General features: G+C 42.7%; 2 protein-coding genes across 9 annotated transcripts; both read left to right on the top strand.

Moving 5' to 3' along the window:
• The first annotated feature begins 9420 nt into the window (after positions 1 to 9420).
• Positions 9421 to 11151, top strand: LOC127912133 (GATA zinc finger domain-containing protein 14-like). The gene is made up of 2 exons (XM_052480972.1): positions 9421 to 9549; positions 9716 to 11151. Exon 2 carries the CDS (start codon positions 9783 to 9785, stop codon positions 11016 to 11018), a length of 1236 nt encoding a protein of 411 aa, XP_052336932.1. The 5' UTR covers positions 9421 to 9549; positions 9716 to 9782; the 3' UTR covers positions 11019 to 11151.
• Positions 11147 to 15516, top strand: LOC127912132 (putative uncharacterized protein DDB_G0282133). Of its 8 annotated transcripts, XM_052480959.1 has the most exons (3): positions 11147 to 14439; positions 14806 to 14835; positions 14962 to 15516. In XM_052480959.1, the coding sequence occupies exons 1-3, from the start codon at positions 11298 to 11300 to the stop codon at positions 15369 to 15371; spliced, it is 3582 nt and encodes a 1193-aa protein (XP_052336919.1). In that variant the 5' UTR covers positions 11147 to 11297; the 3' UTR covers positions 15372 to 15516. The 8 variants fall into 8 exon arrangements, with proteins under 8 accessions (XP_052336919.1, XP_052336920.1, XP_052336918.1 ...); XM_052480960.1 differs by having other exon boundaries at positions 11147 to 11958; positions 12484 to 15516; XM_052480958.1 differs by having other exon boundaries at positions 11147 to 11958; positions 12265 to 15516.
• Positions 15517 to 15916: the final 400 nt, after the last annotated feature.

The raw sequence follows: 15916 nt of genomic DNA, 5'->3' as shown, positions 1-15916 counted from the left end.
TTTTAAAATAAAACATGAATCATATTTAATTGAATGATTATTACCCCCAACCCCCCTTTCAGTTCCCAGCTGACATTAGGGTACGGTGTCTATATTAGGACAACCTCTGTCCCAACAGGAGCTCTTTCAATTCTGTTCCCAGCTGACATTAGTGTACGGTGTCTATATTAGGACAACCTCTTTCTCAGCCGGAGCTCTTTCAGTCTTGTTCCCAGCTGACATTAGTGTACGGTGTCTATATTAGGACAACCTCTGTCTCAGCAGGAGCTCTTTCAGTCTTGTTCCCAGCTGACATTAGTGTACGGTGTCTATATTAGGACAACCTCTGTCTATATTAGGACAACCTCTGTCCCAGCAGGAGCTCTTTCAGTCCTGTTCCCAGCTGACATTAGTCTATTTGGTTTTTCTTCCCACAGCTGACATCAGTGTGTTCAAGCCATCGTCCTTCCACATGATGCTCCAGACCAGCTTTGGGCTGCAGGTTCAGATCCAGCTGGTCCCTATCATGCAGGTCTATGTCACCCTGGACGAGAGCTACAAGACCAAGACACAAGGTAAGTTAACTCCCAAGCTGTAGGCATATAGCTCTGAAGGTGAGCAGATATCAGTTATATACAGAGTTTAAATTCTACTTTATGTAAATACAATAAACATTGGTAATCTTAATCACCAGGGCTCATTAAAATAGTAAAGACAGCAAGAAAGTACAAAAATGTTGTTGATTTCTGTTTGGTAATAGTTTATATGGTGGTGATTACTGTTTGGTAATAGTTTATAGGGTGTTGATTACTGTTTGGTAATAGTTTATAGGGTGTTGATTACTGTTTGGTAATAGTTTATATGGTGTTGATTTCTGTTTGGTAATAGTTTATATGGTGGTGATTTCTGTTTGGTAATAGTTTATATGGTGTTGATTACTGTTTGGTAATAGTTTATATGGTGTTGATTACTGTTTGGTAATAGTTTATAGGGTGTTGATTACTGTTTGGTAATAGTTTATAGGGTGTTGATTACTGTTTGGTAATAGTTTATAGGGTGTTGATTACTGTTTGGTAATAGTTTATATGGTGTTGATTACTGTTTGGTAATAGTTTATATGGTGGTGATTACTGTTTGGTAATAGTTTATAGGGTGTTGATTACTGTTTGGTAATAGTTTATAGGGTGTTGATTACTGTTTGGTAATAGTTTATAGGGTGTTGATTACTGTTTGGTAATAGTTTATATGGTGTTGATTACTGTTTGGTAATAGTTTATAGGGTGTTGATTACTGTTTGGTAATAGTTTATAGGGTGTTGATTACTGTTTGGTAATAGTTTATAGGGTGTTGATTTCTGTTTGGTAATAGTTTATATGGTGTTGATTACTGTTTGGTAATAGTTTATATGGTAGTTTATATGGTGTTGATTTCTGTTTGGTAATAGTTTATAGGGTGTTGATTTCTGTTTGGTAATAGTTTATAGGGTGTTGATTTCTGTTTGTAATAGTTAGTTTTTATATGGTGTTGATTACTGTTTGGTAATAGTTTATAGGGTGTTGATTACTGTTTGGTAATAGTTTATATGGTGTTGATTACTGTTTGGTAATAGTTTATAGGGTGTTGATTACTGTTTGGTAATAGTTTATAGGGTGGTGATTACTGTTTGGTAATAGTTTATATGGTGGTGATTTCTGTTTCTATTTCTTCTAGGTCTGTGTGGGAACTTCAACAAGGTTCTGTCTGATGACATGAAGACCCCCAGGGTATGGTGGAGGGAACAGCCTCTTCATTTGGGAACTCCTGGAAGGCTAATCCTACCTGCAGAGACAGAGAGGAGAGGCTGGACGACCCCTGCTCCCTCAGCGTGGAGAATGGTAAGCCCTCTTCACTAACTCTTTAATTGAAGGTTAACCCTTACATAACTCAATGAAAAGCAAAACATAAGTAAATGTTTATGTCAACAACCGCAGTATCATGTCGTTGGATTCAAATCGATGCAGGAAGTAGCAGTTTATACCTTATCAGACATATTTGAACTCTTACCATGTTCTGTTTACTCAGAGAACTATGCTAAACATTGGTGCTCCATGCTAAGAAGTTCTGACAGCCCTTTTGCCAAGTGCCATGCCATGGTGGACCCCGAGCTTTACTACAAGGTAATACATTTTCTATAACTGTAACTGTTATATTTCATTGAGTTACATCTGGTTTGGAATGCTCACAAATATACATATTTTTCCTGAACTTTCTTACTGTTTGTAATGCTGTTTGTAATACTGTCTGTCATGCGAAAGCTCTGGCCGATGAGATGTGTTATATATTTATTACGTATGGAACATTTACTTCAACTTGATATTTTCTGCAGCGATGCACGTACGCTAGCTGCAACTGTGAGAAGAGTGAAGACTGCCTGTGTGCCGTCTTCTCCTCTTATGTGCGAGACTGTGCTACCAAGGGAGTGGTCCTGTCAGGCTGGAGAGAGAACGTGTGTGGTAAGTGATTTACACTTCTCATATTTATGTCTTGTCATATATTGGTGAAAGGAGATGACAGTATAGGCCTCTCCTGACTACCAATGAAATGTTCACTGATATTCTCATTAGAATATATGCATTCTGCAAATGGTTCTAATGCCATCGCTAAAAGTATGGGAGACAGGGGACAACCTTGGCGGATTCCACTGCCATTGCAAAAAGTAGGGGAGACATGGGGTAACCCTGACAAATTCCCCTACTCAGGGGAAATTGCGGTGCCCGGTCAAACGGTTGTGGATGTGAAATTGCAGAGCGCGAAATTCAAAAGAAATTATTAGAAATATTTAACTTTGATACAATCACAAGGTAATACACCAAATTAAAGTTTAACTTCTTGTTAATCCAGCCACTGTGTCAGATTTCAAAACGGCTTTACGGTGAAAGCAAACCATGCTATTATCTGAGGACAGCACCCCATCAAAACAAACACATGACAGTCATATTTCAACCCGCCAGGCGCGACACAAAACTCAGAAATAACGATATAATTCATGCCTTACCTTTGAAGATCTTCTTCTGTTGGCACTCCAATATGTCCCATAAACATCACAAATGGTCCTTTTTTCTATTAATTCTGTTGTTATTTCTCCAAAATGTCCATTTATTTTGCGCGTTTGATTCAGAAAAACACCAGTTCCAACTCGCCCAATATGACTACACATTATCGAATAAGTTACCTGTAATCTTGGTCCAAACATTTCAAACAACTTTCCCAATACAACTTTAGGTACTTTATACTGTAAATAATTGATCAAATTTAAGATGGAATAAACCGTGATCAATAGCGGATAAAATGAAAGTGGAGCGAGCGCCAGGTCGTGCTCCCCAAACACAACTGTATACTAGACTTGACCCTCATTCTGAACAGCCATACTTCTTCATTACTCAAAAGAAAACATCAACCAATTTCTAAAGACTGTTGACATCTAGTGGAAGCCCTAGGAACTGCAACCAGATCCCTCAGAAATGTAGATTCCCATTGAATTCCAATTGAAAACATGGTCACCTCAACAACAACAAAAATTCCTGGATGGTCCTCGGGTTTCGCCTGCCAAATAAGTTCTGTTATACTCACAGACGTAATTTTAACAGTTTTAGAAACTTTAGAGTGTTTTCTATCCAAAACCAATTATATGCATATCCTAGCTTCTGGGCCTGGGTAGCAAGCAGTTTTCTTTGGGCACTCTTTTCATCCTGACATGAAAATACCACCCCCTATCCCAAACAGGTTAACAACACTTACTTACTTAATCCTCTTCCTTCCTGGAGTAAAATAGAGCCTTTAGTAAAGTTTTCCAACACTGCCAATCTTAACTTTATCCAACACTTTCCATATTTCCCTACAACCAGACAAATACATTGGTAACTGCCCAGCGTCTCAGACCTACTCTGACCAGCTCCAGAGATGTCAGCTGACCTGTAGCTCCCTGGCCAGCAAAAGCCAGGGTTGTACCAATGACTTCCTCCCCGTGGATGGTTGTTCTTGCCCGGATGGACTCTACATGGATGACAGGGGCACCTGTGTACCCATGGACAAATGCCCCTGCTTCCACAACGGTGTCCACATCAAGCCTGGAAAGTCCATCAACATTCAGGAGGAACACTGGTGAGAGACTGTTTCCATCTAATAAAGTGTCTAGCTACCTATTTAAGTGACTACTTACCTACCTACCCATCTACTTATTTACCTAATTTACCTACCTACCAAAGCAGCAAATTTGTCATATTACCTGCTAGTATAAAAAGTACAGTGTCCTGCAATGTTACTCCAATATTAAAATATCTCTTGACATCATGTGTGTTCTTCTAGTGTCTGCAACAATGGGAAGCTTCACTGCCGTTCCTGGAAGATGCGTTCAGAGAGTAGTAAGTAGCCTTTCTGTGTTCCCCGTTCAGAGAGTAGTAAGTAGCCTTTCTGTGTCCCCCGTTCAGAGAGTAGTAAGTAGCCTTTCTGTGTCCCCCGTTCAGAGAGTAGTAAGTAGCCTTTCTGTGTCCCCCGTTCAGAGAGTAGTAAGTAGCCTTTCTGTGTCCCCCGTTCAGAGAGTAGTAAGTAGCCTTTCTGTGTCCCCCGTTCAGAGAGTAGTAAGTAGCCTTTCTGTGTGTCCCGTTCAGAGAGTAGTAAGTAGCCTTTCTGTGTCCCCCGTTCAGAGAGTAGTAAGTAGCCTTTCTGTGTGTCCCGTTCAGAGAGTAGTAAGTAGCCTTTCTGTGTGTCCCGTTCAGAGAGTAGTAAGTAGCCTTTCTGTGTCCCCCGTTCAGAGAGTAGTAAGTAGCCTTTCTGTGTCCCCCGTTCAGAGAGTAGTAAGTAGCCTTTCTGTGTGTCCCGTTCAGAGAGTAGTAAGTAGCCTTTCTGTGTGTCCCGTTCAGAGAGTAGTAAGTAGCCTTTCTGTGTCCCCCGTTCAGAGAGTAGTAAGTAGCCTTTCTGTGTGTCCCGTTCAGAGAGTAGTAAGTAGCCTTTCTGTGTCCCCCGTTCAGAGAGTAGTAAGTAGCCTTTCTGTGTCCCCCGTTCAGAGAGTAGTAAGTAGCCTTTCTGTGTCCCCCGTTCAGAGAGTAGTAAGTTGCCTTTCTGTGTCCCCCGTTCAGAGAGTAGTAAGTTGCCTTTCTGTGTCCCCGTTCAGAGAGTAGTAAGTAGCCTTTCTGTGTCCCCGTTCAGAGAGTAGTAAGTAGCCTTTCTGTGTCCCCCGTTCAGAGAGTAGTAAGTAGCCTTTCTGTGTCCCCCGTTCAGAGAGTAGTAAGTAGCCTTTCTGTGTCCCCCGTTCAGAGAGTAGTAAGTAGCCTTTCTGTGTCCCCCGTTCAGAGAGTAGTAAGTAACCTTTCTGTGTCCCCCGTTCAGAGAGTAGTAAGTAGCCTTTCTGTGTCCCCGTTCAGAGAGTAGTAAGTAACCTTTCTGTGTCCCCCGTTCAGAGAGTAGTAAGTAGCCTTTCTGTGTCCCCCGTTCAGAGAGTAGTAAGTAGCCTTTCTGTGTCCCCCGTTCAGAGAGTAGTAAGTAGCCTTTCTGTGTCCCCGTTCAGAGAGTAGTAAGTAGCCTTTCTGTGTCCCCCGTTCAGAGAGTAGTAAGTAACCTTTCTGTGTCCCCCGTTCAGAGAGTAGTAAGTAGCCTTTCTGTGTCCCCCGTTCAGAGAGTAGTACGTAGCCTTTCTGTGTCCCCCGTTCAGAGAGTAGTAAGTAGTCTTTCTGTGTCCCCCGTTCAGAGAGTAGTAAGTAGTCTTTCTGTGTCCCCCGTTCAGAGAGTAGTAAGTAGCCTTTCTGTGTCCCCCGTTCAGAGAGTAGTACGTAGCCTTTCTGTGTCCCCCGTTCAGAGAGTAGTAAGTAACCTTTCTGTGTCCCCCGTTCAGAGAGTAGTAAGTAGCCTTTCTGTGTCCCCCGTTCAGAGAGTAGTAAGTAGCCTTTCTGTGTCCCCCGTTCAGAGAGTAGTAAGTAGCCTTTCTGTGTCCCCCGTTCAGAGAGTAGTAAGTAGCTTTCTGTGTCTGTCAGAGAGTAGTAAGTATCCTTTCCCCCGTTCAGAGAGTAGTAAGTACCCTTTCTGTGTCCCCCGTTCAGAGAGTAGTAAGTAGCCTTTCTGTGTCCCCTGTTCAGAGAGTAGTAAGTAGCCTTTCTGTGTCCCCGTTCAGAGAGTAGTAAGTAGCCTTTCTGTGTCCCCTTGCTATTCATATCCCTTTAATCCTCTGATGTATCCAGTATTGTACCTAGACTGGGGTTCAAATACTATATGAGAGATCATTTCAATTACTTGAGTCCAGGACTAGGCTTAATTCTGTTTTAAACCGGCCCTGGAAGTATTTGAAAGATAGTATTTGAACCCGGATCAATTTGACAACTTATTGTGCAATAATAATGAAACTGCTTCTGTTACAGCCTGCCAGTCGCCGAAGGTGTTCTTGAACTGCTCCAATGACCTGGGAGTACAGTGTACACGGAGCTGTAGGAACCCGGATTTCATGGACTGTGTGAGTTGACTTGTTGACTTCCATTAGTACCTGATCTAAGGGTTGACTTCTTTATTTAATTCCCGTCTCTCTCCTTGACCACAGTTCTCCGCAGAGTGTGAGTCTGGGTGCAAGTGTCCCACGAGTCTGTGGGAGGATGGGAAAGGCATGTGTGTGAATAAACATGAATGCCCATGCAGCCATGACGGATTCCTCTACGCCCCAGGAAAACAGATCCCAAACGGATGTAACACTTGGTGAGTTATTCAGGTTTTATGGTTATATGTTACTTTCTGATCAAAAACGATACAATGTGAGGTTATGCGGTATGATATGACGTTATGTGAAACAATACCATATAAAAAGGAATGGAGATGAAAATGAATTGGAATGAGATTTCATGACACGAGATGAGGGCTTCCTTCATCCTCTCTAGCTAATGTGATCAGGATTGTATTTGAAGAGGATCTTTGACTTAGTGTCTCTCATACTGTACACATGTAGCACCTGTAAGAGTGGGAAATGGGAGTGCACAGATAAGAAGTGCCCAGGAACCTGTACCATCTACGGCAGTGGCCATTACAAAACCTTTGATGAGCGCACGTATGGCTTCCAAGGAAAATGTGGCTATGTGGCTGTCCAGGTAATTAATGCTTATCAGGACATTTCAATACAATGCAATACATTTCAATTCAATTGTGATGTGTTTTTCTACAAAAAACATGTTTGTATAATAGTACTGCTATTGTCTTCTATATTACCAACTAATCATTTAAATGGCAAAAGTCTCATTTAGTTTCTAAAGTACTCTCTCCCTCTGTCTCTCTTTAAGAACAAATGTGGGAACCGGCCTGTCCAGGACAAATTCATGGTGATCACAGAGAACATACCGTGTGGAACCACAGGCACCACTTGCTCCAAGTCTGTCAGGGTTCAACTGGGGGTAAGACTGGACAAATGATACACTACAACAGGCGGCTGGTGGCGCCTTCAATGGGAAGGATGGGCTCATAGTAATGGCTGGAACGGAATGAATTGAATGGCATCAAATGCTTGACTGGTTTTGATGTGTTTGATACCATTCCATTTACTCCACTCCAGGCTTTATATTGAGCCATTCTCCTTTCTATACCTGTTGGATCATAATGAGAGATCATTTGACATTCATACAAACAAAAAATACATTATTTAGCATTATTTAGCAAATGCTCTTATTCATAGCGACTTATTCAGAGAGACAGTACAATTCGTGAATTCAACTAAAGTAGGTAAAATCACCATCACAATCATTGCAAGTAAAACTTTCTCCAAATAGCCACTAACTGCAAAAATCAGTCCGACATTCAAGCCATTTTTTTCTTCATAAAAAAGCTTTATAAAGTGTATTGTCTGTCATATTTTTACAAAATTCCGGTAACTTTCCCCAAATTCCCTGTTTTTCCAGAAATCATAAGTGCAAATTTTCAGAAATTAAAAGGGACTAAGGAGGAAATCCTTGAATCCTCCAACAAGTATTTATGGAAAACCTGGGATTTTGGGGAAAACAATTTCAAGCCTAATTGTCTGTGAACAGGAAGTGATAAATCCTTATCCTTACAGAGAACAGAGCTGAAACTATCAAAGGGGACCCATGAAGTGGTGGACCTAGGAGTGGGCTCTCAGATCCAGTACCGAGTGAGGACCGTCGGTCTGTACCTGATTGTTGAGTCAGACATCGGGATCGCAGTGCTGTGGGACCGCAAAACAACCGTCCGCATCGTCCTGGAGCCACAGCATAGTGTAAGTTTAGTGTTGAAGGGTTAACACATAGAGAACCTGTGATGAAATAGATGAACAAGACATCAGACATCAGAGTGCATTTTGTATTGCTAACAGTGATTGATTTGGTACCGTACCACTATGTTCGCCTTATCGTTTCTATGTGTCTATAGGGAGCAGTGTGCGGCCTGTGTGGGAACTATAATGGAGAAGGCAGAGATGACTTCACCACACAAGGTCAGATGATAGTCAGCAGCCCTGTGGAGTTTGCTAACAGCTGGAAAGTGTCAAGCACTTGTCCCAACGCAGAGAGCAACGTGGACCCATGTGGAGCCAGACCCAACCGTCACAACTGGGCTAAGATGCAGTGCAGCATCATCACAGGAAAGACTTTCCAACTGTGTCACAAGAAGGTACAGTGCTGAAACAGATTGCTATGTATAAACCGTACAGCTATAAACCAGGTGAAAGGTTCAGACAGAACACTGATAGGATGATGGACAGTCAAACTTCTGAACCAAGAAATACACCCAAATCGTTTTAAACGTTGACTTTCTTGTCATCCTCAATGATTTTATTCATGAACATGTCTGTCGTTAAATGTGTTTTGAATAATTCTCTAAGAAACAAAAAAATAATAATACAGTATTAGTGCATCATGTGTGTTCTCTCTGTATGTGTTTTACAGGTCGACCCTAGTCTGTACTTTGAGAACTGTGTGAAAGACTCCTGTGCCTGTGATACTGGCGGAGACTGTGAGTGTTTCTGTACAGCTGTAGCAGCCTACGCCCAAGCCTGCACCGAAGCTGGAGTCTGTGTTGCATGGAGAACACCAGAAATTTGTCGTAAGAACAACACATTTTTTGGGGGTTCATTATGCTTGTGTTCCAAAGGTCACACACTTCCACTGTTTGACTGTCAGGCTTGGCAGTGAAATGATTTGGCAGGTCTGGTGTAACTTGACTGATTCGCATTTACAATACTAAGTAACTGAATATGCTGTTGAAAGAACCCAGACATGGTGACAATGTGAGGATGTGGATCTAAAGTATATTTTAGCTGGTTGGTTTAAATAGATATCTTAATGTGGAACATTACAGTGGATGATTTTGACCAGGGTACATAGGCTTCTGATAAAAAGTAATGCACTTCATATGGAATAGGGTGCCATTTGCTGAGGGCAATGTGTATTCAGTGTATGAACCTGTACGTCTTCCCTTTTCTAGCTGTGTTCTGTGACTACTACAACGATCCAGGTGAATGTGAATGGCATTACAGCCCTTGCCACACACCTTGCTTCAAGACCTGTCTGAATCCAAATGGGACCTGTGACAACCCTCTTCCCAATCTGGAAGGTGAGGCAGCATGCTATTTGATTTGATTGGCATCAGCCTGCATGTTTGTTCCATATGCACATGCCCATTCATGCACATTTTCTTAACCTCAACTTCATTATATGTAATAACTCAATCAAAAACTTTAAAAAATTAAAAAAAATAAATCACAATGTCTTCTTTTTAGGTTGTTACCCAAAATGCCCTCCAGATAGGCCAATATTTGATGAAGAGACCGGGGAGTGTGTCGAGGAATGCCCACCAACAGGCCCATCAACAACAACCCCCCAGGCAACCACACCAACACCAACAACAACACCGTGGACACCAACAACTACCACATTGACAACAGAACCACCAACAACCACACCACCACCAACAACAACACCACCAACAACCACACCACCACCAACAACAACCACACCAATGCCACCAACAACCACACCACCACCAACAACAACAACCACACCAAAGCCAACAACAACCACACCACCAACAACAACAACACCACCACCACCACCAACAACAACAACACCACCACCACCAACAACAACCACACCACCACCAACAACAACAACAACAACAACACCACCACCAACAACAACAACCACACCACCAACAACAACAACCACACCACCAACAACAACAACAACAACACCACCACCACCAACAACAACACCACCACCACCAACAACAACCACACCACCACCAACAACAACAACAACAACAACACCACCACCAACAACAACAACCACACCGCCAACAACAACAACCACACCACCAACAACAACAACAACACCACCACCACCAACAACAACAACACCACCACCACCAACAACAACAACACCACCACCAACAACAACAACAACCACACCACCACCAACAACAACACCACCACCACCACCAACAACAACAACCACACCACCACCAACAACAACAACACCAATGCCACCAACAACAACAACACCATTACCACCAACAACAACCACAACCACAACAATACCAACAACAACAACAATACCACCAACAACAACAACCACACCAATACCAACAACAACAACAACACCAACACCATCAACAACACCAATACCAACAACAACAACAACAACATCAATACAACCAACAACAACCACACAAACACCAACAACCACAACAATACCACCAACAACAACACCAACAACAACAACAACAATACCACCAACAACAACAACAATACCACCAACAACCACAACCACACCAATACCAACAACAACAACACCACCAACACCATCAACAACACCAATACCACCAACAACAACCACACAAACACCAACAACCACAACAATACCACCAACAACAACACCAACAACAACAACATCAACACCACCAACAACAACCACACAAACACCAACAACCACACCAATTCCACCAACAACAACCACACCAATACCACCAACAACTACCCCCCAGACACCAGAGCCAACAACTACTCCTTGTATTCCTACCTGTGAGTGGTCAGAATGGTATGATGAAGATGATGATAAAGATAAGAGTGACTGGGAAACGTATTGGAATATCACGCAGAGTGGAAAAGAAGTGTGTGCAGATCCACAGGATATTGAATGTGTAGCTACAGACTATCCAAATACAAGCTTAGAGGACTATGTAGCTTCGACAGGCCAAGTTGTGGAGTGCGATGTTGACTTCGGGTTAATATGTGAAGAAAATAAACAAACTCAGAGACCATTTAAGTGCTTTAACTATAAGATTAGAGTCCTCTGTTGCGTTGAATGTTTATCAACAACATCACCAAAACCAACAACAACACTAACATCAACAAAAACAACAACAGCACCTTCACCACCAACAACTACCACACCAAAACCAACAACAACACTAACATCAACAAAAACAACAACAGCACCTTCACCACCAACAACTACCACACCAAAACCACCACCAACAACCACACCAATACAACCAACAACAACAACAGCAATACCTACAACAACAACAACACCACCAACAACAACAAAACTAATACCAACAACAACAACAACACCAATACCACCAACAACCACACCAACAACACCACCAACAACAACCACACCAATACCTACAACAACAACAAAACTAATACCAACAACAACAACAACACCAACAACCACACCAATACCACCAACAACCACACCAACAACACCAACAACAACAACTCTAATTCCACCAACGACAACAACACCAATACCACCAACACCATCAACAACACCAATACCACCAACAACAACAACTCCAATTACACCAACAACAACAACAACAACAACACCAATACCACCAACACCATCAACAACACCAATACCAACAACAACAACACCACTAACAACAACACCATCAACAACACCAATACCACCAACACCAACAACACCAACAACAACAACTCCAATTCCACCAACACCACCAACACCATCAACCACACCAACAACACCATCAACAACACCAATACCAACAACAACAACCCCACAAACAACAACAACACCAACAACCACACCAATTCCACCAACACCACCAACAACAACCACACCAACACCACCAACAACAACCACACCAATACCACCAACAACAACAACAGCACCACCAACAACAACAACACCACCAACACCATCAACAACAACAACACCAACAACAACAACAACACCAATACCAACAACAACCACACCAATACCACCAACACCATCAACAACACCAATACCAACAACAACAACAACAACACCAATACCACCAACACCATCAACAACACCAATACCACCAACAACAACAACTCCAATTCCACCAACAACAACAACACCAATACCACCAACAACAACACCAATACCAACAACAACAACAACAACACCAACACCACCACCAACAACAACTCCAATTCCACCAACAACAACAACACCAATACCACCAACAACAACACCAATACCAACAACAACAACAACAACACCAATACCACCAACACCATCAACAACACCAATACCACCAACAACAACAACTCCAATTCCACCAACAACAACAACCACACCAATACCACCAACAACAACACCATCAACAACACCAATACCAACAACAACAACCACACCAATACCACCAACAACCACACCAACAACACCACCAACAACAACCACACCAATACCTACAACAACAACAAAACTAATACCAACAACAACAACAACACCAACAACCACACCAATACCACCAACAACCACACCAACAACACCAACAACAACAACTCTAATTCCTCCAACGACAACAACACCAATACCACCAACACCATCAACAACACCAATACCAACAACAACAACACCACTAACAACAACACCATCAACAACACCAATACCACCAACACCAACAACACCAACAACAACAACTCCAATTCCACCAACACCACCAACACCATCAACCACACCAACAACACCATCAACAACACCAATACCAACAACAACAACCCCACTAACAACAACAACACCAACAACCACACCAATTCCACCAACACCACCAACAACAACCACACCAACACCACCAACAACAACCACACCAATACCACCAACAACAACAACAGCACCACCAACAACAACAACACCACCAACACCATCAACAACAACACCAACAACAACACCAACAACAACAACAACACCAATACCAACAACAACCACACCAATACCACCAACACCATCAACAACACCAATACCAACAACAACAACAACAACACCAATACCACCAACACCATCAACAACACCAATACCACCAACAACAACAACTCCAATTCCACCAACAACAACAACACCAATACCACCAACAACAACACCAATACCAACAACAACAACAACAACACCAATACCACCAACACCATCAACAACACCAATACCACCAACAACAACAAATCCAATTCCACCAACAACAACAACACCAATACCACCAACACCATCAACAACACCAACACTAACAACAACAACACCGACAACCACCCCAATACCATCAACACCATCAACAACACCAATACCACCAACAACAACAACTCCAATTCCACCAACAACAACAACACCAATACCACCAACACCATCAACAACACCAACACTAACACCAACAACACCGACAACCACCCCAATTCCACCAACACCATCAACACCACCAACACCATCAACAACACCAATACCAACAACAACAACAACACTAACAACAACAACACCGACAACCACCCCAATTCCACCAACACCATCAACAACACCAACAACAACAACAACTCCAATTCCACCAACAACAACAACACCAATACCACCAACACCATCAACAACACCAATACCACCAACAACAACAACTCCAATTCCACCAACAACAACAACACCAATACCACCAACACCATCAACAACACCAATACCAACAACAACAACACTAACAACAACAACACCGACAACCACACCAATTCCACCAACACCAATACCAACAACAACAACAACTCCAATTCCACCACCAACAACAACCACACCAATACCACCAACAACAACACCATCAACAACACCAATACCAACAACAACAACCACACCAATACCACCAACAACAACCACACCAACAACAACAACACCAATACCACCAACAACAACCACACCAACAACAACAACACCAATACCACCAACAACAACAACACCAACAACAACAACTCCAATTCCACCAACGACAACAACAACACCAATACCACCAACACCATCAACAACACCAATACCACCAACACCATCAACAACACTAACAACAACAACTCCAATACCACCAACACCATCAACAACACCAATACCACCAACAACAACAACACCAACAACAACAACTCCAATACCACCAACACCATCAACAACACCAATACCACCAACAACAACAACTCCAATTCCACCAACAACAACAACACCAATACCACCAACACCATCAACAACACCAATACCAACAACAACAACACCACCAACTCCATCAACAACAACAACACTGACAACCACACCAATTCCACCAACACCATCAACAACACCAATACCAACAACAACAACACCAACACCAACAACAACAACAACACCAATACCACCAACAACAACCACACCAATACCAACAACAACAACACCACCAACACCATCAACAACACCAATACCAACAACAACAACACCAATACCACCAACAACAACAACCACACCAACAACAACAACACCAATACCACCAACACCATCAACAACACCAATTCCAACAACAACAACAACAACACCAATACCACCAACAACAACACCAACAACAACCACACCAATACCACCAACACCATCAACAACACCAATACCAACAACAACAACAACAACCACACCAACAACAACAACACCAATACCACCAACACCATCAACAACACCAATTCCAACAACAACAACAACAACACCAATACCACCAACAACACCACCAACAACAACCACACCGACAACAACACCAACACCAGTACCACCAACAACAACAACCACACCACCACCAACAACAACAACACCAGTACCACCAACAACAACAACACCAATACCACATCCACCAACAACAACAACACCAGTACCACCAACAACAACAACCACACCAACAACAACAACACCAATACCACATCCACCAACAACAACAACAACACCATTACCACCAACAACTACCACAGCAACAACAACACCAACACCACCAACTACAACATCAACCACACCACCACCACCACCAACAACAACAACACCACCAACAACCACACCACCACCAACAACAACAACACCACCAACAACAACACTACCACCAACAACTACCACACTATTACCACCAACAACAACCACACCTAAACCACCAATTACAACGGAAGCCATAACTCTAACCACAACCCCAACGACAACAGAAGAATCAACCACAACCCCAACGACAACAGAAGAACCAACCACAACCCCCAGGACAACTGAAAAACCAACCACAACCCCAACAACAACAGAAGAATCAACCACAACCCCCAGGACAACAGAAGAACCAACCACAACCCCCAGGACAACTGAAAAACCAACCACAACCCCCAGGACAACAGAAGAACCAACCACAACCCCCAGGACAACTGAAAAACCAACCACAACCCCCAGGACAACAGAAGAACCAACCACAACCCCCAGGACAACAGAAGAACCAACCACAACCCCCAGGACAACTGAAAAACCAACCACAACCCCCAGGACAACAGAAGAACCAACCACAACCCCCAGGACAACTGAAAAACCAACCACAACCCCCAGGACAACTGAAAAACCAACCACAACCACCCCTGTCATAGATACCACAACCACTAAAGCTCCTACAACAACACCTAAACCACCAACTACAACAGAAGCCACAACTCCAATGA

This window comes from Oncorhynchus keta, chromosome 26, assembly GCF_023373465.1.
Source record: "Oncorhynchus keta strain PuntledgeMale-10-30-2019 chromosome 26, Oket_V2, whole genome shotgun sequence".
NCBI classification, from domain to species: domain Eukaryota; kingdom Metazoa; phylum Chordata; class Actinopteri; order Salmoniformes; family Salmonidae; genus Oncorhynchus; species Oncorhynchus keta.
This window is presented reverse-complemented; position numbering and strand designations above follow the sequence as displayed.